Source organism: Macaca mulatta, chromosome 7 (assembly GCF_049350105.2).
Source record: "Macaca mulatta isolate MMU2019108-1 chromosome 7, T2T-MMU8v2.0, whole genome shotgun sequence".
NCBI classification, from domain to species: Eukaryota; Metazoa; Chordata; class Mammalia; order Primates; family Cercopithecidae; genus Macaca; species Macaca mulatta.
This window is the reverse complement of record NC_133412.1, coordinates 77,678,672-77,701,472: the sequence shown is the minus strand read 5'-3', so window position 1 is coordinate 77,701,472 and position 22,801 is coordinate 77,678,672. Positions and strand designations below refer to the sequence as shown.

Genomic DNA, 22,801 nt, shown 5'->3' with positions numbered 1-22,801 from the left:
TAAAGCCTAGGAATGTATATTTTTAACAAGCATGCCAGGTGCTTATGATCAGGCAAACAGCCCTGGGAAGTGATTATAGTTATCCCTTCCATTTTCACACCAGAAAACAGGCTTGAGTAGGAAAAATGACTTGCCCAGGGATCTGCAGCTAGAAGGTAGCAGGGCTGTGTTTATAGGGGAAAATCCTGGCTGCCATGTCCACTCTCTGCCACATTCACCCCACTGGAGGATGCTAAGGAGAAACAAGGAGAGAAGGCTGAGAAGAGCGCAGGAGGAGAGAGAAGAAAGTTTTTCTGTGCATTGTATCCCTAACTCAGCAGTCTTCTTTAGGATGAGGCAGAGGCAAAGGGAGTGAGACAGAGCCTGAACACGTGCAGAAAGCCTAGAAGATAAAAGGAAGATATTCTGGAGCATAATGTCAACTTCCTCACCAGGTCTGAAATCCAGAGTTGCCAGACTTTGCAAATAAAAATACAGGACACCTTGTTAAATTTGAATTTTAGAGAAAAAAAAAACCCATATTTTTAGTACAAGTATGTTCCATGCAATATCTGGGACATAATTATAATTTTTTAAAATGTTTAACTGAAAGTCAAATTTAACTGGGCATCCTGTATTTAATCTGGCAGCCCTGCTAAGGTGTGAAGCAAATTAGTAAAAGCATTTAACAAAATATTGGTGGGAAAGGGGTCAAGGGCACCCCCTGCCGAGGGACTATGGGAATCACCAGGAAGCTGCTTACAGGGAAGGTTCAGAGTTCAGAGACTGAACTTCCTTGGCCTGGCCAGATTTTGGAATAGGCACTTGACCCTCTCCTGTAAGTTCTTGGTTTGTAGTTGACCTTGACATGGATATCCTAAAGCCTGAGTTGATCAGGCACCTCTGGTCTCTCTACACAAAATCCAGAATCATTCAGAACCCATCTGGTCTCCGGGTATAAAAGAAATTTTATGGAGATAGTGACATTCTCGTTCTGCTCCAGCTTGATCTCTAGTATACCGGGAGTGATCATTTTTCTGAGAAACAGTCTTAATAATGCAACCAGGATTGCATTCTTTAATTAGTGCTCATTCCCCATGAGCACTTTCAGCCTCCAAGATTTTTCAAACTCCCATCCTCTTTGTGAGCGTGTGTGATAGGGCAGGGAAAGGCAATGATTGGTGGAAGGTACCAAGGTAGCCATGGGCGCTTCCCCAGTGCAATCCAAAGATCTGTTTCCCTCCAAGTACTTATTTTTATTTCTAGAATCATTCCTTGGAATATTTCCTGTGCATTATTACTTACATCTCTTTTTTCAGGGTTCAGTCTTAAAATACTTAATTATCTCATTGAGAGCTTGGGTCAGTAGCTAATATTTCTTATGCAGTGCTTGGGCAAGGTACCTTATTTTCATCTGTGATACGATGGTGATAGAAGCTTCTATCACACAGGAATGGAGAGAGCTTAAATAAGGGATGTATGTAACATGCAGTGGCCAGCACTCATTATTAATTAATTAGCACTACTCTTATTGCTCATATTACTGTTTCTGGTTAGTTTATGTCTGGCTAAGTTTTACCATGGGATATATTTATCAATAATTTTCTACCAGGGAAGGCATTGACCACTACCTTTCCCAAACAGGGTCTCTCCAAAGAATGATATTGGTCAGCTTGGAGGAAAATCAGCCTGGATTTTTATGGGAAATAAGGAAATTTGAGGAAATTAGGTTTGTTATGCTGCACAGTAGCATGTAAAGACACACACAATGAACAGTTACTGTACTTTGTGTATACACTTTTGCACTTAACGATGCTCAATGGGTTTTTACATACATAATCTCATTTTAGGCAGATTGTTGCTTCACTCTTATTTTGAAGATAAGGAAACTGAAGTGCAAAGGGTGTTAAGTGCTTGTCAAAAGTGACATTTAGAACCCAGCGCTTCTGACTTCCAATGTCATGCTCTTTGTTGTATCACAGGCTTCTTGAAATATTTTATTACTAGTCCACTCCTGGAAGAATGGTGTATAAACTTCATCCACATTGGCTGTGCTGCTTGGTGAGAATTTTGAAGATTCTTCTCAGGGGAGCCTCTGTGACCAATTAATATCCTTCTGACATTTTTTTTTGCTCGAATACTTAAGCGCATCACAGTTTACACCCAGGACACTTGAATTTCTGTCTGTAAAACTGGAGCTTTCAATCTGGAATACCTCTTCTGGATTGTGTTTAAAATTATGAAATGAGACACACACCAGCATCAATTTGTAAGACTCCATTATTGAAAATTTTTCACCAAGAGAAATGTTCCTATATTCCTGACTTCTATTTTTTTAAATCAACAAACCAAGTGCAATAAACCAGTCTACAATATTCTATCACAAACATAATTTTTCTTTTAAAAATATTAATTTTTTAATATAGTAAATAGAACTTAAATATAAGGAAACCTGGTTTCCTTATATTCACACTATTTTTTTACTGTTTTTAAATTTTCAAATGTGATACATGATTATCACAAAATTTCAAACAGCATAGGAATATATATATATGTGTGTGTGTGTGTTTATGTGTGTGTGTGTGTGTGTATATATAGATATAGCAAAAAATGGGTTTTTCTCTTTGGTCACTACTCATACACTATAGAGGAAGCCACTGGTTTGTTGGTTTTCTGGACATTTTTCTATGCATTTTCAAGGTTACATGGTATCACTATATATTTGCATCTGTATCCACATATACATTTTTACATGAATAAGAATACTAAAATATATTTTTCAATGCCTTGTGTTGTCACTTAATATATCTTAGATATATTTACATATCAGTACACATAGCTCTACTATATTCTTTTTAACTGATGTGTATAACTTGAACAGTGAACACATTTTTGCCTTTAGAATGAATGAAATAAACACCTTAAACTAAACATTTTTGCTTACATGAGTGAATATCTTTCTAAGACTCCTAGAGGTGAAATTCCTGGGTTCAAAGTCACTTGCACCTTTAATGTCGACAGATTCTACCAAGCTGACCTCAGAAAAAGCAGAAACATTTCTCACCAGTGGCGTTTGAGAATAACTCTTTCCTCACCCCTCTCAAACACAAGATAGCATCAATTTTTTTCAATCTTTCCCAAATGACATTCAGAAATGTATGTTTCTGTTGTTTTAATTGACATCTTTTCACATGTTTGTGGCCATTTCTAGTCCTTTTGTGGATCATCTGTTCTTATCCTGTATTCATTTTTCTGTTGGGTTGCTTTTCCTAACTAATTTGAAGGAGCACTTTGTATTATATGGATTTTAATTCTTTGTCTGTTACATATATTGTACTTTTTTGGTCATTTGTCTTTTAGCTATGCTTATGTTGTCTTTTGCCATGCAAAAGCATTTAATTTTTGTAAGTTGTATCTCTAAATCTTATTCTTGATGGCTTCTTGAACATGTGTCTTATTTAGGAAGGCCTTCCTTTTCTGAGGGTATAGAATACTTTTCTAAGTTTTCTTCTAATATTATTATTGTTTTGTTTTTTATGTTTAGCTCTTTAATCCATCTGGAAATGATTTTTGTATATGGTGTGAGGTAGGTATCTAAGTGTATTTTTTTAAATGAATAGTTCATTGTCCCAATACTTTAATTACTAACCCATTGTTTCATATATTAAATTCGAATATTTATACATGGGTCTGCCTCTGGACTCTCTAGTTTGTTCCATTAATAAATTTGTCTAACCTATGCCAAAATGCAATGTGTTCATTACATAGTTTGATAAAATGCTTTGCTATCTGATAGAGTAACTCTCCCTTGTTGTTGTATTTCAAGTATATCTTAGTTTTTATCAAATAATTACTACTTTAGATGAAGTTTGGATTCATCTTGTCAATTTCCATATACCATTTCATTTCAGTTTTCATATATATTGTGTTAAATTTTCAGATTAATCTAAAGGAGAAATGAAAGATGTATAACATTGAGTCTTCCTATTCAAGGAAATGATACAACTTCTCATTTATTCAGATCTTCTTTTATGTTTTTCAATGCTTTTATTTAAATAACCTTGGGCATTTTCTGCTGAGGTTTATGCCAAGGTGCTTTAAACACTTTTGTTGTTATTGTACAAACAATCTTATTGTCCATCGTATTTTGAAGTCATTGCCACTGGCATGTGAGAATAGTTTGATTTTTGTGTGTTTCTCTTCAGATAATGGTTCTAACTGCTTTTTAGTTCATTGTCTTGAATAGTCATATCATATTCAGACAACAGCAGTTTGACATTTTTTTCAATATTTCTATCCCCTTTAAAAAATTCTTGCTTTATTGCATTGGTTGGGACCTCTTGAAAAATGTCACATAAAATTCATGATAGAAGATACCTTATATTTTCCTAAAGTTTTGTCAGTAAATATGATATTTAGCATATTCAATAAAGGAAGTTACCTTCTGTGAATTAGACTTTTAATTAGAAAAAGATGTTGGGAATTTTTGGCATTTTTGAAAAGATGGTTTTTCTTCTTTTATCTTTTAATTTGGTAAATTTAACAGTAGGTTTCCTAAGGTTGAGACATTCTTACATTTCTAGGGTAAACCTTATTGAGCTGTAATATGGAATTCTTGTAATATATTGCTGATTTGATGTAATATTTTACTCATATTTGGAGAGTATATTCATAACAGATAGTTTTACACACATATAGATAACTATGTGTGTTGATATTTATTATGTAAATGTATATGTAAAGCTGTATGTTAAATTTGACTGATTTTGTCTTCAGGGATGTTTAAACCACATAGAATGGTTTAGGAAAGTTTCTGTCTTCTTTTGCTATGAAAAAGTATAAATAAGACAGAAAACTTTAATAGAACTCACCCAGAAAACCATCTGAACCTTCTACATTTTTAATGTATAGATTTTTTTTTTACAATTGTGGTTTTTGTATTCAACTTTTCTATTTATCTTAACTTTTAAAAAATTAATATTTTTTAGTAAACCAATTAATGCATGCACACTTTCAAATTTACGGCTATAATATTCTTAACATTTTACATTTGTCTCCTCTACATCCCTTATTAATCTTGTCAAAAGCTTATGTAACTTTTGAGAGAACTAACAATTGATTGTGTAGATCAATTCTGGTTTTTATTTTCCTTTTGGCTGGTTGCTTTGCTTTGTTTGTTTTACACAGACTAATCAGTATTTATTTTATTTTATTGTTTATTTCTTCTTACTTTCCTTGCATTTGTTTCGTGACTCTTTACTGCCTTTTTTTTTTTTTTTTTTTGCTGAATCCTTATTTGATTTAATTACATTTTCACTATTTTAAAAATAAATGCTTAAATGATGTAATTTTTTTTCAAAAATTACTTTAGTTGTATTTCATAGATTTCAAGAAATGGGACATTAGTTACTGTTACAATCAATACTTTTACATTTTATTTTCAATTTTTTCTTTACCAAATAATTTAATTGACCAAAGACAACTTTTAAAAAATTATTTTTTTCTAGTTAACTTCTATTTTATTATATTTGATACAGAAAATGTTTCCTATTTTTACTTCATATTTGTTTTTTATCTTGCAATTCCAGATTTCCTTTGAGATTTAATATGTGATTGATTTTTATAAATGTTTTTTAGGTAATTGAAAATAATGTGCAATTTTTTTAAGGAAACTAAAAGATGCAATCACAACACTCATATCTACTTATTGAAATTCATTATTTGTATTTTTAAAGTGTATCTTCATTTATGTTGTCTTCTTGATCTTTCAATTTGTGAAGCATTTTACTTTTCTATTATAATGATAACTTTGTCAGTTTTCTTTTATTCATAATTTGTTTTTACTCTTTATATATATACACACACACATATGTATTATTTCTATATATTTTTATAAATTATTATATAGTGTTGCTATGTTAATTGGAGCACAAACTTCATCATCATAATGGTGAATTTTACCAGCTTTAAATATAATATTAAGTATGATATAAATTTAATATAAATTATTTAGCCTCACTTTAATTTTTGACATTTTGAATCCTTTTTTTCACATATATATGAAACAACAGACAATGTGTAAATCACGATAAAAGAAATGTAATTGGCTATATATATCTGTATATGCATATATATATATACACATGTATATGCACATATATGCATATATGTAGCAATTATATTTTTCTTTTATGTATGGTTGTATTTTTAGCACTCTTCCATTTTAAATGTTTTCTGCTATTTTGTTTTAGACATGTCTATTTTAAATAACATGCAACTTGATTTTTTTAACCTAAATTTCTCTCTCATTTAAGAGGTAGTATAACTCATTTGTACTTGTTGTCTCTAGTGGTGTTTTCTAAGCTTCATTTTCATTTTGTGCTTTTTAGTCATCATTATCCTACTCCCCCTTTCTGTAGTCTTTTTGGTATTAGTTAAAGATTTTGGCTTTATTAAAAAAAATGGTTTGAAAGCTATATGTACTATTTCTATTCTAGAAGCTGCTTTAAAATTTTAGTAAGCATATTTAAATTTAAAATGTTAATCTCAACAATTAATCACTGTAAGCTTCTTTTTTCCTCTCTATAACACACAGCCTTTATCAGGCTTTTAATTATTTCTATATCTACACTTCTATGCATTTATGATAGAAATTATTGGAAAGTTTCATTCCAGATAAGTATGTTAGTCGTATCAGTGGTAGTACTAATGGCATTATTAGTATTATTATTTACTTTATGTCTCTATTTTACAGGAAGCCTTTATTAGTAATTGTATTACTTTTACTACCAAATTAACAACCTTTATTCAGATTTAAATTGCATTTTTGTGGCTTATATGCTCTGCAATTTTTGTTATGTTCCAATCATTGTATAGCTTGGGTTATTTTTTCTGTTTTTCTAGAATATGTATTCAATTAACTTGGCTCCTTTATTTTCTGAAAGGGTGTAAGTGGTAAACTTTCTGAGTCTTTGCTTGTCTGAAAGAAGTATCTTCAATTGTCTTTACACTGGATACAAAGCTACCCTGATTAGAAAGTCCCAGGTTGAAAATAACTTTTCTGGCTAGGCACAGTGGCTCACGCCTGTAATCCCAGCACTTTGGGAAGCCAAGGTGGGTATATAACTTGTGGTCAGGAGTTCGAGACCAGCCTGACCAACGTGCTGAAACCCTGTCTCTACTAAAAATACAAAAATTAGCCAGGCATGGTGTTTCATGCCTACAATCCCAGCTACTCAGGAGGCTAAGGCAGGGGAATCGCTTGAACCCAGGAAGCGGAAGTTGCAGTGAGCGGAGATCGTGCCATTGCACTCCAGCCTGGGCAACAGGAGTGAAACTCCATCTCAAAACAAAAACAAAAACAAAAACAAAAAAAGAAAAGAAAAGAAAAGAAAAATGGAAAGAAAAGAACTGTTCTGCAAACTTGTATTATCATTTATCTCCTAAAATTCTTCAAGTGGTTAAGGCAAACATGATTTCCCTTTTTGGAAACAAGATTGCCCATCTCCCAAGTTATTCATTTTTAATTATTCATTTTTATTATTTCTCTAACTGACCCATCATAGAAATAAGAATTTTAGGCCAGGCGCAGTGGCTCACGCCTGTAATCCCAACTCTTTGGGAGGCTGAGGCAGTCGGATCACGAGGTCAGGAGATCGAGACCATCCTGGCTAACATAGTGAAACCCCTGTCTCTACTAAAAATACAAAAAAAAAAAAAAATTAGCTGGGCATGGTGGCAGATGCCTGTAGACCCAGCTACTAGGGAGGCTGAGGCAGGAGAATGGCGTGAACACGGGAGGTGAAGGTTGCAGTGAGCCAAGATCATGCCACTGCACTCCAGCTGGGTGACAGAGCAAAACTCTGTATCAAAAAAAAAAAAAAAAAAAAAAAAAAAAAAAAAAAAAAAAGAAGAAGAAGGAAATAAGAACTTTAAGTAGTAATTCATCAGGACATATGTAGACAACTCTTTTGTCAATATTAAGTAGTTTTTTAACAACGAATTCCATGTATTAGGCAAAAGTTTCAATTCCCAAAAATCTATTTACTAATGATGCAATTAGTTCCTGAGTTTTCACACATGCTGTGAATTTTCTCCCACTTATGCTAACTTCTCTAACCTGCTGGGCAGTGAGGAGTTCCCTAATGTTTTTCTCAGGGAAGGGTACCCTGGGTGTTTGTCCTTGTCAGTCACTTCTTTTTCCCCTTGGCTTTCAGTTTGGCAGATTCACAGGTGGTTGATATCCTCCTTAGGCTATTTTTAAAGACTCTCCTTACTGTCCTTCGAGATCTTACTAAGAACTGTGGTGAATTCTCTTTCTGTCCACCTCCTATCTTATTAGCACATGGTCTTCCATGCTTTTGGAATGTCTGTTTCCTTCCCTTGAAACACCGAGTTCTAAATTGTGGTGAGAGATTCAAGATTGTCAATTAGAAGCTAAAGTTCTCAAGTCAGATGCACACAGAATATACTGTGCCACTGCAGCAAAGAATCTAACCTGATGTTTGCAGATACTGATCCTTGGTGACTGTCATAGTCATTCTGCTGACTTCTTGCTGGACTTGCTCTTAAGGTTAGGTTTTTCTGTAGTGCTGGATTCTGAAATCTTCTCTCTCATTTCAGATTACCTTGTGATCTTTCTTCATGCTGAGTGCCAAGGAACCTACCTTCCCTCAGGTGTTATCTCTAGTTTCTAGTCTAGTTGTCTCCTTTATCATAGGTCTCCAAAGTCAGCATCTTCACACACCTCTGATAGAAGTTGCATAAAGCTGCGGCTATCTTAGAATAGGATGCATTAAAAGTGTGTCTATGTGTGAAGAGTGCTACAGATGACACTCATTCTGGCCATCTGGTCACTCTGTGTGCCTCTATCTCAACCCCTTTTAGGTGGGAGGACATACCATGCTCCCCATTCGCTGGATGCCCCCTGAAAGCATCATGTACCGGAAGTTCACTACAGAGAGCGATGTGTGGAGCTTCGGGGTGATCCTCTGGGAGATCTTCACCTATGGAAAGCAGCCATGGTTCCAACTCTCAAACACAGAGGTAAAAAGGGGGTGCATAGGAATCTTGATTGCAGGAGGGTTGATAAGAGCTATCTCAGGTCAGGACTTGCACCTACTGAACAAGACATTAGGTGGGATTTAGAGCCAGCAGAGGGAATGTAGGCATTAGTGGGAGCAGAGAGCTTCTTAGTAGGAAAAAAAAATGAAACTGTAGGAAATGTGGTATAATTGTCAAAAGAGCATGAAATCAGATGTCTAAATTGAGACTTAAGTCATGGCTCTCTTAAATCTGCTACCCTGAAAAATCACAAATGTTTCACTACGACAAAAAATGAAAACATAGAACAGCTATGAGTTTTTCAATTGTGCCATCTTGTGGAAACACCCACTACTTAGTATGCCCACATAATATGGGTGCACAAAGGTTTTAGGTATGCCAAGCCCAGGGATGTACCAGATGGTCAATTTGGGAAGGCCAGTTTTATAACTGATAGAGCCATGTGTGAACATCTAGGAATAAAATAAACCAGGTTTATTTTATTACTATGTTTTTTACTATGTTTATTAATATGTTTACTATTAAACATAGTAATAAATACACATTATATTTTTTATAATTGTAACTTGCAATAATACAAAATGCTAGTAAACGTAAATTAATAGTAGCTGACATTTAGTGACAGGCACTTTTCTAAGCATGTTAGCTCTATTAATTCAGTAATTTTTGCAAAAACACCTGTTGAGATTCAGGTTAAAGGATGGGGGTCTGCTTGAGGTACTGAAATGGGCTGGCCAGGGTCTCACAGGTAAGAGCCTCCAAGGCAGGGACAAAGCCTGGGGTGTGATCCTAGGACTCCTCTGCCTCCAGAGCCCATCAAGATGATTCTCAGTGATGCATGGACCATGCCGTGTTGCCCCAGGGAGTTCAGTGCAGTTCCTAGGCAGTAACTAGCTCAGTCTTTCATCCCAGCCAACCTATGAAACATTGTAATTCTTTTTATGGTTCTGTTTGCTGGGAAAATGTAAACACAGGAACCTTTTAGTATTGAAATCTTATTTGAATATTCAAGAGAGTGTCTTTCTTCTTGGAAGCTATGTTCGTCTTTGCTCTCCTATGTCTTGACCACTTAATTAAGTGAATTTCAAAGACTGAAAAGAAGTTATTTTTTAAAATGTGTACTATCTCATGATTCACAAGCTCAATGGGGCCTGACCACATTTCCCAAAGTAGAACAAAGTATTTTAACAATCTTTTAAAATAATGAAAGTATATATACTAGAACCCACTTGTTATGGTGTTTTAAAAAATTGCTACTGTTTTCCCAGGGGAGGAGGGGTTAGAAACACACACACACACACACACACACACACACACACACACACACACACACACCATGCATGCACCTGAACACTGCCTCCGTGTAGTTTGGTGGCCCCAGTAACAGAAGTTCTGGGCTGAGGTTGCTACTGGTCTTAATAGAAGACTCAGCCTCTGTTCTTGAGCTGGCTCATAGTAGCTAATGGGGTGTTTGCAGTTTCTTCTAAGACTCACAGAGGTATTGGCCTTAAAGGCAGGCTTTCTGCCCTCAGCCACTTCCCCTACTCCACCCACCATAGCAGCCACATACTGATAGTCACTGATCATCAGTTTCTCCATGGAAATCAACAAATCTGGATAGTCCAACATTAGAAGAGACACTCCCTGGTGTCTTTGATCTTGGCATTAGCAGCTGCTACTGTAGTTTGAGCTGAATCTCTTTCCCTGGAGGTGAAGGTAATGGAGAGTGGAAATGGGGCTCTAATACGAATGGGAAATATGAGCAACTAGAGACTTACCAGGCTGGTAAAGAAATGAGCCGAGGGGCCATCACAAACTCCAGGGTGAATAGAACCAGGCGGATGCTGACACAGTAATGGTTTGACCAGCCCTCCCAAAGTCAGCGTGACGTGAGACAATACTGGAGACAAGGCACTGTTGAGCAGCATAGGGACATGCAAAGGAGAAAAAAGACAGTGCTCTTGCCTAATTACATACAGACTAATGGAGGCAGAGAAGGGAAATAATATTTGTTCAGCTGTTGAGCTAGAGATTATTCTGTGTATTTTTATCATTACGACCAATCTTTAAATGCAGAAATTGAAGTTCAGGGTCAGTGACTTGACCAAAGTTATGCAGTGATAGAGTTAAGGAGAAGTGAAAAACAACCTAAAGACTAGACAATGAGGCCTTGAAAATGCACATATTCATTGTCGGTAAAGAAGTGTCTTTGAGGAATTGGAAATGCATTGCAAATTATACACTTGGTTCTCAAGTGGCCTGCTGGGGTTGGCCAGCCACGCATTACTTATTTTCTTCCTACTACTCCTTATGGCCACTCCTTCAGCATGTTGGACCATACAGTCCCTTTTCGTGGTCTCATTTCATCCTTACAATACTCCTGGGGGTGGTTAAGGCAGACATTTGATTCCATCTTACAGATGGGCATGCTGAGATACTGAGGTTAATGGACTTGAACTGGCCACCCAGAAGGCAGTGGTGAATCAAGCAGTTAGTCCTATTGTTAAGGACTTTAAGAGAAACTGGAAACATGGTTTAGTGCAAACGGCAGGGAAAGATGGGTCTTGCTGCAAAATGGTCCTATGTAATGACTCAGAGGCAAGTGTGGTGACGTGCACAGAGTCTGCAACTGGGAACCTGCCAGGAATGAAAGATAAGAGGAGACAGGCGTGCAGGGGCCAGAGGGTGCAGAGCTCCTTCAGGGGGGATTTCAAAGTGAGGCAGGCTCACGAGAGAGGGAGGGACAGGTCAGAAGCCCATGTCCATTATCAAGTGAAAAATAAATGCAGCTCAGTCATCCAGATGAGATTCAGGACTAGAGAAGAAAAGTGAGGTAAAAGAGAAGAGAGTATGGGGAGTCAATGGTCAATGCGGGCCTGGCCCAAGAAGTGGAGTATGAAGGGCAGCAGAGGGCTCCACCAGCCAGTGCTGCTCACTGCACCATGCACCGGACAGACAAGTATACCAGTGCTGTCTGCAGCCTAACCTTTAGCTTGTGCTTGCGAGAGCCTCGGCTCTGCATTGAAACTAATCAGGGAAGTTGTTGCTTTTTGCCGATTCTGAGCCACAGGACCAAGGCTGGGCTTTGGGTGTAACTTCCTTGTTCTCTTCACTCTTTCAGGTCATTGAGTGCATTACCCAAGGTCGTGTTTTAGAGCGGCCCCGAGTCTGCCCCAAAGAGGTGTATGATGTCATGCTGGGGTGCTGGCAGAGGGAACCACAGCAGCGGCTGAACATCAAGGAGATCTACAAAATCCTCCATGCTTTGGGGAAGGCCACCCCAATCTACCTGGACATTCTCGGCTAGTGGTGGCTGGTGGTCATGACTTCATACTCTGTTGCCTCCTCTCTCCCTGCCTCACATCTCCCTTCCACCTCACAACTCCTTCCATCCTTGACTGAAGCAAACATCTTCATATAAACTCAAGTGCCTGCTACACATACAACACTGAAAAAAGGAAAAAAAAAGAAAGAAAAAAAAACCCTGTAAGGCAGTTTGGCATATATATATATATATATATATATATATATTTATATATCTAACTATCTATCAATCTATATCTACAGAGATATCTTCTCTAGTACACAGAGAAGCTGCTGATACAGACAACCACAAGACTTTAATGACTCAGAAACTCTAAAATATTAATAATACAAAGGAAAATTCCCTTTGACTTAAGCTGTGGCCCATGCTTCTAATGCTACGGCTTTTCGGAGCAGAAGACCTGGACCAAGCAGAGAGACAATCTTTGGGATGGGAGCTTTGGGACGGGAGGAGCTAAGGTGGTGCTCAGTGGCTGCTGTGTGTGCCTATTACCCCAGAAGCTCACCACAGGCACATGCCAGGACCGCATGGCTGCGCTCAGCAAAGAAATGATGCCGGAGCAGCGCCCTTGCCTCCACTTCTTCCCCATTTCCTCCACTTCAGGACAATGTTCTAATTTGTCCATTCTAAAAAGTGTAATCTTGATGCTTTTGGGAATCGACGATGGCACCTATGGGTAAACACAGAACAGACAACCCCACAACACAAAACCATGACAAGAGCTGACCGCATGCATCCTGGGTGTAAGCTTCTTGCTGGAGTTTCAAAGGATGTGTCTTTCTATTCTCAGAACTTAAAGAATTGGACTTTCTGGACTAAAAGAACCACAGAAGAAAAAATAACTGAAACCTGGACCCTGCCAAGACACTGCCACCTGTCTTTTCCATCATTGCAAAGATTCCTTGGCCTCACCTCCCACTTTCAGGCCCCTGGGAAGCTTAGGAGGTTAAGAAATAGGTCCCCCATGTTATCTTTGAATGTAGACACAGCAGGCTTTAGGGTTGCAATAGCAAGAGACATGGTTGCTTGTAGGTCGTTATAACAAATGCCCCCTGGTCCTCTCAGTTTCTCATCCTGCTTCCCTAGATCCTAGACCCCGCTTCCTGGGTCTCTGCGGAGTCCCAGGTAAACCCCACTGCCAGGGAAGGGAGCCAGGTCTAGTGAGAGGCTGGAGCAGTGAGTGTTTCAGAAAATCAAGCAGTGGAGTGAGTGAGAGCCAGCAGGGGAGGATCTACTTGGCACCTGTGCCAGGCCCCTTGGCATTCTCCTCACGTTTCCAGCCCCTGGGAGGATTGATGCATCTGCCTTTGAGCTGTTGTGAAAACGCAGGGGCTGAGAAATCACTTTTGTGGGCTGGGGTAGGGGGAAGGGCTGAGGCTTCTCTGGGAGATGTCCAATGAGGAGGGTCCAGTGCTGCAGGCTTGGCATCTTAACGAGGCCTGAGCCCTGACTGAAGAGAAGGAAGGAAACATCTAGGCTGGGGCCAGCTCCCTCTGCTTCAGCACTGGGGAATCACTGCCTTCCTGGCTGCTGCCACAGACCACAGTGGGGCTGACCTCTGGGCCTCCCTGTCACATGAAACATGGAAGCCAACAGCCTGGCCCCACAGAGCTCCTCTGCTGGGGAGGAGAGGATGTACTCCTCCCAGGCCACTGGGCCCCTCCACCTTGCCCCAAGCACAGAGCTACCTAATGGACTGACCTTTGCCAAACTGGAACTCACCTCCTGGGGGCCTCTGGCCTACCCTTTTCGCTGCCAGCTGAAAAGACTGCCAGCAGCCTGGACGTCCTGGTTAGCTGAAATCAGCTGAAACGTGGGCCTCCCTATGTGGGGTTTAGGACTGAATTGTGTGTTTGTGGTTTTGCTTCTTTTTGTAGACCCACAGATATTTTTATTTGAATAGTAAAGAGCTGTGCTCAGATTGTAGCCATGGTTGGGATTTGGGATCAAGGAGGCTGGGTAGCTGGACTGGGAGGGTAGGGAGGTGAGATGGGAGTTTGGTGTGAGTTTTCTCACTGTACTGTGCTCCTAGCCCCTGAGGACTTTGGGGAAAGCTGTTTGGATTGACCACCTCAAGAAAACCCTTTACTGTCCTATGACAATTACTTCTGTTGTCTTTCCACCTAGAGGACGACTGTGCTGGGGCTGTGAGTGCTGGATGAAACTGCACAGTCTGGCTTTGATCTGGGTAGCTAAGAACAGGTGTTCAGGGAGGGCATGGTCTGGAGGGGCCTGAGGGAAAAGTGTCTTCTGGTTAGAAGTGAGGTGCCAATGCTCCTGTTGCTTCCCTTCTCCCATATCCTCCCCTGAACAAACACTGTGTGGCTTCTGTCTTCTTGGCTGTGTGTTTCAAAACTGATAGTCACTGTTGGGCTGGGAAGAAGCAGGAGAAGAACTGGGTTGGAGATGGATGGAAAACTGGGAATAAGGACCGTGCTATGGTTTTATCTTCAGGCACCGATTCATCATGGCCTAATGAAAGAAGGTGATTCCTTGGGGAACAAGAAGCACTGAAGGAGACCACGGTTGTCAGATTGCTGGCACCTTAGGCCCACGGGCTTTCACGTTGATCTTGGGATCATGTTCTTGTCATGTCCATTGTAAGCAGCTGGCTGTGGAAGAGTGCAAGAGAGAGAGGGGCAGATCAGGGAAAGGTAGAGAGGGAGGACCTGCCTTCCTTCAGCTCTGGCTGTCCTCTCTATACAGAGTCTGCTTTGATTTATCAACCTTGGCAAATAAAAAAAAAGATTTCTTTTGGAGAGCAAAGGAGGCAGAAAATAGGGCCATGGAAATTGCAGGGGTACCCTATGGCTCGAGGGAGTGTGGCATGTACTGAGACACACCTGTCCCTCCTATACTGGGACAGGACTGATAAGGCTTAGTCCACTGTGTATTAGTTTCCCCATCTGCAGAATAAGGGGTACATCTGCTAATCTCTAGCCCCTTCTAGCTCTGAGTTCTCAGATTCTAACAACGTTGTGTCACTGTGCCATTTTTCTCAGCACTACTCTGAAATGGCAGGACAGCCTTGCATAGGTAGGAGGCAGTTGCTGCTGAGGGCTCACTGGGCCTGGGCAAGGCTGAGTTCCAATAAGACACGCCTCTCCTTCTTTGCCCCTTGTCTCAAAATTTCACAGTCTGAAGTGTCTGAGACGACTGTAAGCCAGGAGGGGAGCGTTTGTTCTGCTTCCCATCCTGGCATTCCTACATACCAGAAAAGCACTGTCGACGGTCTATTTATTTATTTATTAAGAGCCTAATGTGATGAAATGTGTTGTGAAATGACATCCGATTGGGCAATATGGCCACTTCAGTTCATTTCACCCTCATCTTCCCATACCAAAGTCCACATTTTAGAAAACCGTGTCACATTGCCTCTGAGAGCTTAGCTTTGAAGTGAGCTCTTTGGTGTGTTTTGGTGAATGCTCCAGGGCACCCAGGCTGGTCTCTCTGCCATGCCGACCTCACCAGATCCTCTCCTGGACTGAGTGAGAGTGACCTGCTGTTGGATATCCACCTTGGAGTAGGGTGTCGTGGCCACGGGACCTCCCAGTTCTTCTTTGCTTTGGATGTGAGCCTAATGCTGCCCTCTAATGATTTCCCTGAACTCTGAGGGGACCTTGGGCATCACTAAGCCTCCTCTAGTCAACAAACAATAAAAAGGAGGTGGTGCTTCCTCCATTTAGCAGATCATGCACAAATTACTCCTAGACAGAGGCTTCCCACTTGAGGCAAAGGATCTTTGGTCCTTCTGGGTTCAGGTTGAACATGAATGTTCTTCTCTAGTGATGCTTACTTTGCGGAATACACTAGTGCAAGTCATTTTGGTGCTAAATACTACAGAAACCAACACCAACAGGAGAGCTGTCAGCCAGTTTCTGGGGCTGTGCGAGACTCAACTCAGAAGTGGAAGTGAGTCAGCCATGCCGGGAGAGTACAGGATGCATTCGAAGTTAAGTAGAAAAGTGGCAGGGTGAAAAGACCAGCAAAATTTCTGATTTTGCTATTAGTTACCTACGTGGCCTTGGCCAAATCAGCTAATTTCTCATCTGAGACATTTAAGAGGTTTGTACAGATATTTTTAGAGTCCTTTTCATTTTTTTAAAGCTATGTTCTGGTCCCACCTTTTTTTTATATACTTGCTTTTTAAAAATAAAAGAGTGAAAGATAAGGAAGGAGACAAAGAAAAGTTACCAATGGCAAAGGATTGGTTATAGGAGGCAATGAAAGAAGACCTGGTGACTGGTAGATTTGAGGAATATTGTACAGGGAGCCAGGCAGACAAGCTGGAGATTTCATTTTTATGCTCTTCAAAGGAGGTTACTGGCCTAGCCCCTTGCCTGCGTTTCACCAGGCTGTTCTCCTCAGCTGGTCAACCTTCCCTGTTCAAAACCGACATGCTAACACTTGGCAGAAACTATTCCAAGATATGGAGAGAGGCCTGCCTATCTCTCATGCAGGCCACTGGCAATCAACTCTGGGTCAAAACCGACAATATTATAAGAGGCCGGGACGTTTGAAAGAGGGCAGCGTCTTAAGTTGCAGACTGTTTACCAAAGTCCTTTTCTATTCAGGAATGACTAATGACTTTCGTTGCTCCCCTTTTCCAAACCAAACAGCAGCAGTATTACCTTGACTCCAAAGTACAGTGATTGCAATGGACAGTCTTGGGATTAGGGATCTTTTTAGTGCTTTCCTCAGAATCTGGAGCAGAGAAATGTCCAGGGACGTTTGTTGAATGAACCCACCTGCCAGCAGTCCAGAGAGCTGTCCCAAAGGCCCCTGAGATGTCTATTGTCTGCTTTGGTAGGGAACCAACATGCCAGAAGACTCAAAGGCATTTGCCTCAGAGAAAAAAAAAATAGCACCTTTAGTTTAGGGCTTGGGTGCTGAAGTCACTGTGTTTTTGGTTCCTGAAGCTTCACTTCCTTTTTTCATACCAAATACATTGTTTCAGCCAATATTTAACAGATTTTAAAGGAAAATTCCAAGTTTATGCATCATTATTAAGACGTCAATATGGGCTTGGGAAAATGTTTTGGTGTTGCTTAGTAATACTGGGAGTGTCTTGCTAACGAAAGTACATGTATGTGTACATTGTGTGCTTATTTCTATATATTTGATTGGAATGGCTTCAAAGGAGGCCTGTTTGAAGCCAGCAAATTGATTCCAATTTGGGATTCTCTTTGAGCCTTACCATTCTTGCAGATAAGAAATCTGGAGATGAACTGGCCTCAGAAACATTCAGGAAGATTCTGATGGGAAATCTGTCGTCTTGTAAAGTTTGATCATTTGGTGCTCTCTAAATTAAATTATGCTGACTAACATTCTGAGCATCTGAAAATCATTCTTCCTGGTTGCCTGATAGATGACCACACAGGAGCCATTTCTATCACATCTTATTTGGGGGTTGGTATAGAAGCCACCAGCACTGCAGGGGAAACCACCCCCTAGGAGTGATGAGACAGAGACAATGTGAGATGTTGATCATTGATTGCTGTTTCTGACAGGCACTGCTGACCATAGTAGGTGTGGTGAATATTTGTGTCACTGCATTGGGTATTAGAGCTTTCGCTCTGAGCATGGGCTGCCCTATCCTAAAGAGCTGAATCTTGGCTACTGACAGAGGCTCTGCGTGGCACATTCTCCTCAAGCATATTTTCCTTATTTGCCTATAAAAGTATCTATAGTTTGCAGCAAGAACTGTCTTTGGCTCAAGTCTCAGTGTACCAGAATAGATGCTTTTCTGTGAGACCTGTGGAGGTGGGGTTGGGGGGCGGTGGTGTCCCTTCAAAGTACTTGGAATTCTTGATCAAAGAAACGAAACTCAGATTCCCTTTTTTTCTAGTTTACTTCTAAGTTCCAAATTTAAAACAAGACCCTGTTTGACATTTGCAGTAGGAGATAATGTCTTGAACCAGTGAACTAGGCTATCTTTCTTTCATCACAGGGAGGCAGGAGAGTAGGTTGTATTAATTTTTCCTAATCACCCAGGCAAATATTGCTTTTTATTCAGTGTCATGACCCACATTCATAGCTTGCAGGAGATACTTCTAGCTGACACAGCTGGAAGTTTCTAATAGAAGATGTATCAAGGTAACAGAGGTGAGGAAAGGCCTGTTGAACATCTACTTCTGAGAAACACCGAGGCACTCAGGTCTTGCTTTTCAGTTTAGTATCTTACGAAAGGAGTTGGTTTCTTCTCATTTTAGGCAATGATAAATTTAGACATCTTTCTTGAAAGCGAAGGTAGACTGAGAGCTCAAATATTTACTGTGTACTCTGACAGTATTTTATTATATTTTTCAAGACTTATTTTTATATATTTATTTATTAAAACAGGTGGTGTTTGGTTACATGAGTAAGTTCTTTGGTGGTGATTTGGGAGATTTTGGCACACCCATCACCCAAGCAGTATACACTGTACCATATTTTTAGTCTTTTATCCCTCACTCCCTTCCCACCCTTTCCCCCTAAGTCCCCAAAGTCCATTGTGTCATTCTTATGCTTTGGCATCCTCATAGCTTAGCTCCCATGTATCAGTGAGAACATACAATATTTGGTTTTCCATTCCTGAATTACTTCACTTAGAATAGTAGTCTCCAATCTTACCCAGGTCACTTTGAATGCCATTAATTCATTCCTTTTTATGGCTGAGTAGTATTCCATCATATATATATATGTGTGTGTGTGTGTGTGTGTGTGTGTGTGTGTGTGTGTGTGTGTATACCACAGTTTCTTTATCCACTCATTGATTGATGGACATTTGGGTTGATTCCACTTTTTGCAATTGCAGATTGTGCTGCTATAAACACATGTTTGTAGCACATGCAAGTATCTCTGTGTCTTATGTATAATGACTTCTTTTCCGCTGGGTAGATACCTAGTAATAGGATTGCTGGATCACTGACATTCTTTTGGATGCAACATCCCTAAAACTCAACAAGAAGTGTAAACACTGAAGTCCAAGTCTGAGAACTATTCTTTCACTTCAGCAGAGCACATGGGAGTTTTCCATATTATTTTTAAAGACTAATTTTGTAGTGTGTTAAATGGTAGGACACATTGAATATTTTTTTTCCTCACTGGAGATCTGTCCGTGTTCTGTCTCAATTTAATAGCTACCTGGCATGTAACTGATGCCTCTGAGCCTACCTCTAGAGTGAATAAATAAACCTGGTCCAGGTGATTTTATCTCTGCCATTCGTAGTGGAGAAGTAAATCTCAGTGAAGAAGACTTTTTCTTCATTTTTCTTCTTTTCTCTTTTTCTTTTGGGTCCTATCCTCCTGCTTTCATGGGACTGACAATCCAGAGTCTCAAATTCCACAAAAGTCTTAATACAAGGTGATTCCCAGAACCACAAACAGTTTGTACTTCAAACAGTGAGAAAATTGGCACTGAATGATTCAGCACACAAAGCAGAAAACTTTCATTTCCTGTAGGCAGGATGGAATTGACTGTTATATTAAGACTTCTGAAGAAGCCCTGCCCTGGAGTAATTTCAGTGCTGTCAGACGATGTTGACATCTAGATTAACCTCTGTGCAGTGAATTTTACTGCAAAGCTCATTGAGATGCATGTGATGTGTCTCCACAAATCCCATCTGGAACCCTTGGGGGCCCACCCTTAGCAACCCTCCTTTCCCTCCCTGACCCTGCGTTCTCTGTCAGTAAACTTTTAGCCTCCAGGAGCAGAGGAGCCACGGCTGGGATCTGACCCTAGGAGAGGGAGTTTTGGCCTTCTCTGACCATGATGCTGAGCCAGGCTTTCTGCTCAGAGTGACAGTGATTGTCATCGTATTGGGTTTCCCCTGAGGGAACTGCAAACTAAGGCATGAAGAACACTCTGCTGATGACAGTCTTACAGCGTATCTCAATGCTGCACAAAGTGAAATGGTTTCAAAGGAATTAGTGTGTCCTAAGTCATTGAGCCCTGCTCTGGGCTCTGCAATCCTCCAGGGATTCGAGGTCCAGTTGCAACAAGGTCATGACTGCATCTAGGTGGGACAGATGGATTCTGACAGCAAGGTGTTTGTCTTTTCTGCAGGTCTTTCCTATGGTCCTTACAAGAGAGGCAGCCACAGCTCCTGTTTCTTACAGTTGGGACAAAAGATGTAGCTGTCTTCTAAGTCTGGTTTGTCAGCTCTTTCTTTAAGGAATGGTTGGCTCCAGAATGAGCCAGACTAACTCTACAATTCCACATTGTGGCACAACAACCACATAGAACCTCAAAGCTGAAATTGCCACTTCTCTGCAAAATAGGGCCATTAATTACATCCAGAGTTTTGAGAAAAGGCCTTCAGGTTAGATTCAGTCACCTTCAGACTCCACAGAGTTGCTCAGCATGATTGCAGGCATCTTTGGAAACTTACCTCAGGGTTTTAGAATACTTTACCCTAATGTCTGGATAACAATTTTCTCTGAGATTTTACTGATTCTAATTCCCTTTGAAATTGTTTTTCCTACTTGCCTCTTGTTTTCATTTAAATAATAAGAATCTCCTTGCATATTCTTAGGTATTTCTTTAGGAGGATTGAAAGTTTCCAGTCAAGGACATTGTGTTTATCAATTGGGAAGATATCTTTCTGGGCTGAATGAGGTAAAAATCATATAGAGGCAATCTTGATGACTTTATTTAAAAGCAATATCAGCATTGTGTTTTATTCTAGGTGCTCATGCTCATAGTGCAAACTACATTCACCTTTTTAATTATTTATATTATGGTACTTATTCATGTGTACATATATGCACACACACACACAAAAGCCTCCACAGTCCTACTGGTATACAAATCCATATGCCCCATTTGTGTCACTTCCATTGATCTCTGTGTGCATACATTTGCAATGAAGTGTGCATCACATGTATGATTTCTTAAACTCATCTGTAGCTCATCTTTCCTCTTATTATCGGCACATACCCTTTGACTTTGGATCTCATGAAATTAGGACTTTTTCAAGGGAGACTAAATCTTGAGTTTCTTTAAACCTTCATATTTAAAGACAGGACTGGTTTTCTTGGAGAAACAAAAACTTGATTCAGATTTTATTTAATTAATTTATGTAATTAATTAATTTTCTAGGGGAAATTGTACTGAATTTGTTCCTGAGTAACAAATAGTAGTAAATGCAAATATAAATGTGAAGTAGTTTAAGCAGGTTATTGAACCTATCTTGTGGCTGAAACAAGTAGTCAGATATGAAGCTCAGACACTTGAATTGAATTAGAATGTGAACCAAAACAGTTAGCATGGGGCACGGGAAGAGCACTGGGCTAGGAACAAGCCTGCTAGATTGTCACTTGAGTGTCCTTAGCTTAATGTGGGCAGCAGACAACTAGTTGCAGTCCTGTGCCCCTCTAATTCCAGAGATGGGGCAAGCCAATCTGCTTCTCATCCATTGCTCAAGTTGGTTATCACTGAAGTATTATATATCATCTCAAGGTCCTGCCCTGAACAAGTTTGCAAACAACCCCACTCTGAGGAGTCAGTCCCATTTTTGTTTTATGACAGTTTATCTCTTGTAGCCCTCCTTTGGAAGCTGTCCAAACTCTGAACACTTGCTGTCCATTCCCTGCTCCCTACCCCACCCTTTAAGGCCAGGGAAAAGCCAGGGGAAGCCCTACTGGCTCATCTCCCTCTTTACTAGCCTGCGTATCAGCCAAGCTTGAGACTTAGCCTCGGTTTTTAGAGAGGAAAATAAGTGTGTTCTCCCAGCCATCAGTATCTTTCCAGCTCTCTGGACCAAGTGATTAGTGCCTCATTAGCGCCTCATCAGTTGCTTTTGCACAAGAGACTGGGACAACAAGCCTATTATAATGCCTCAGTCTGTCTTTTTGAAGTCAAACCATCCTTCTGGCTTGGTTAGGAAAGGGGAGCCTTTCTACAACCACACTTTCTTTTAATTTCCTCTGTTGTTTTCTGGCTGTTCACTATACGGATAAATGAAGAAATATAATTTTCATTTTTTCTAGGCCCCTATGAGTGTGGATATGCTATATTTCTATGGATGAGGAGTTCCACATGTCAGCAAAGCATTTATTTATTTAGTGAAGTGGCTATAACATTGACACACAGATTTGCAGCAGCATCCAAATCTTGAGGGGAAAAAAAAAGCCTTTTTCAAGCAAATGAAACCTTTTCTGCGATGGCACCAGAAAGGTTTATATCTTAAGAACAGAACTGAACCTGATAATATGCTTCCTTTCTAGAAACAAAAAGGTAGAAGAAATTGCTGAAGGAGCTGGAACACCAAACCCTCTGTTCCCCAAATCATTATGTATCAATAGATACTTCAACTCTGTTCCTTAAATGGCTCTGAAAAACACAAATAACCATATTTACTATTAAAAACAAATTCATAATGTCTAACCCAATCCCTTATTTTAATATATATACATATTAAAATTATCCCATGTATATCTGATGATTATTAT

General features: G+C 39.8%; 1 protein-coding gene across 14 annotated transcripts in view; it reads left to right on the top strand.

Moving 5' to 3' along the window:
* NTRK3 (neurotrophic receptor tyrosine kinase 3) overlaps positions 1 to 12,533 on the top strand; it is a 386,973-nt gene extending 374,440 nt beyond the window's left edge. For 7 of the 14 annotated variants that reach the window (XM_077937778.1, XM_077937775.1, XM_015142934.3 and 4 more), the window contains 3 exons: positions 3,524 to 3,565; positions 8,866 to 9,024; positions 12,164 to 12,533. In XM_077937778.1, coding sequence (XP_077793904.1) covers positions 3,524 to 3,565; positions 8,866 to 9,024; positions 12,164 to 12,349 — 387 coding nt within the window. In that variant the 3' untranslated portion in view covers positions 12,350 to 12,533. 14 annotated transcript variants of the gene reach the window in all.
* The last annotated feature ends 10,268 nt before the right edge of the window (positions 12,534 to 22,801 follow it).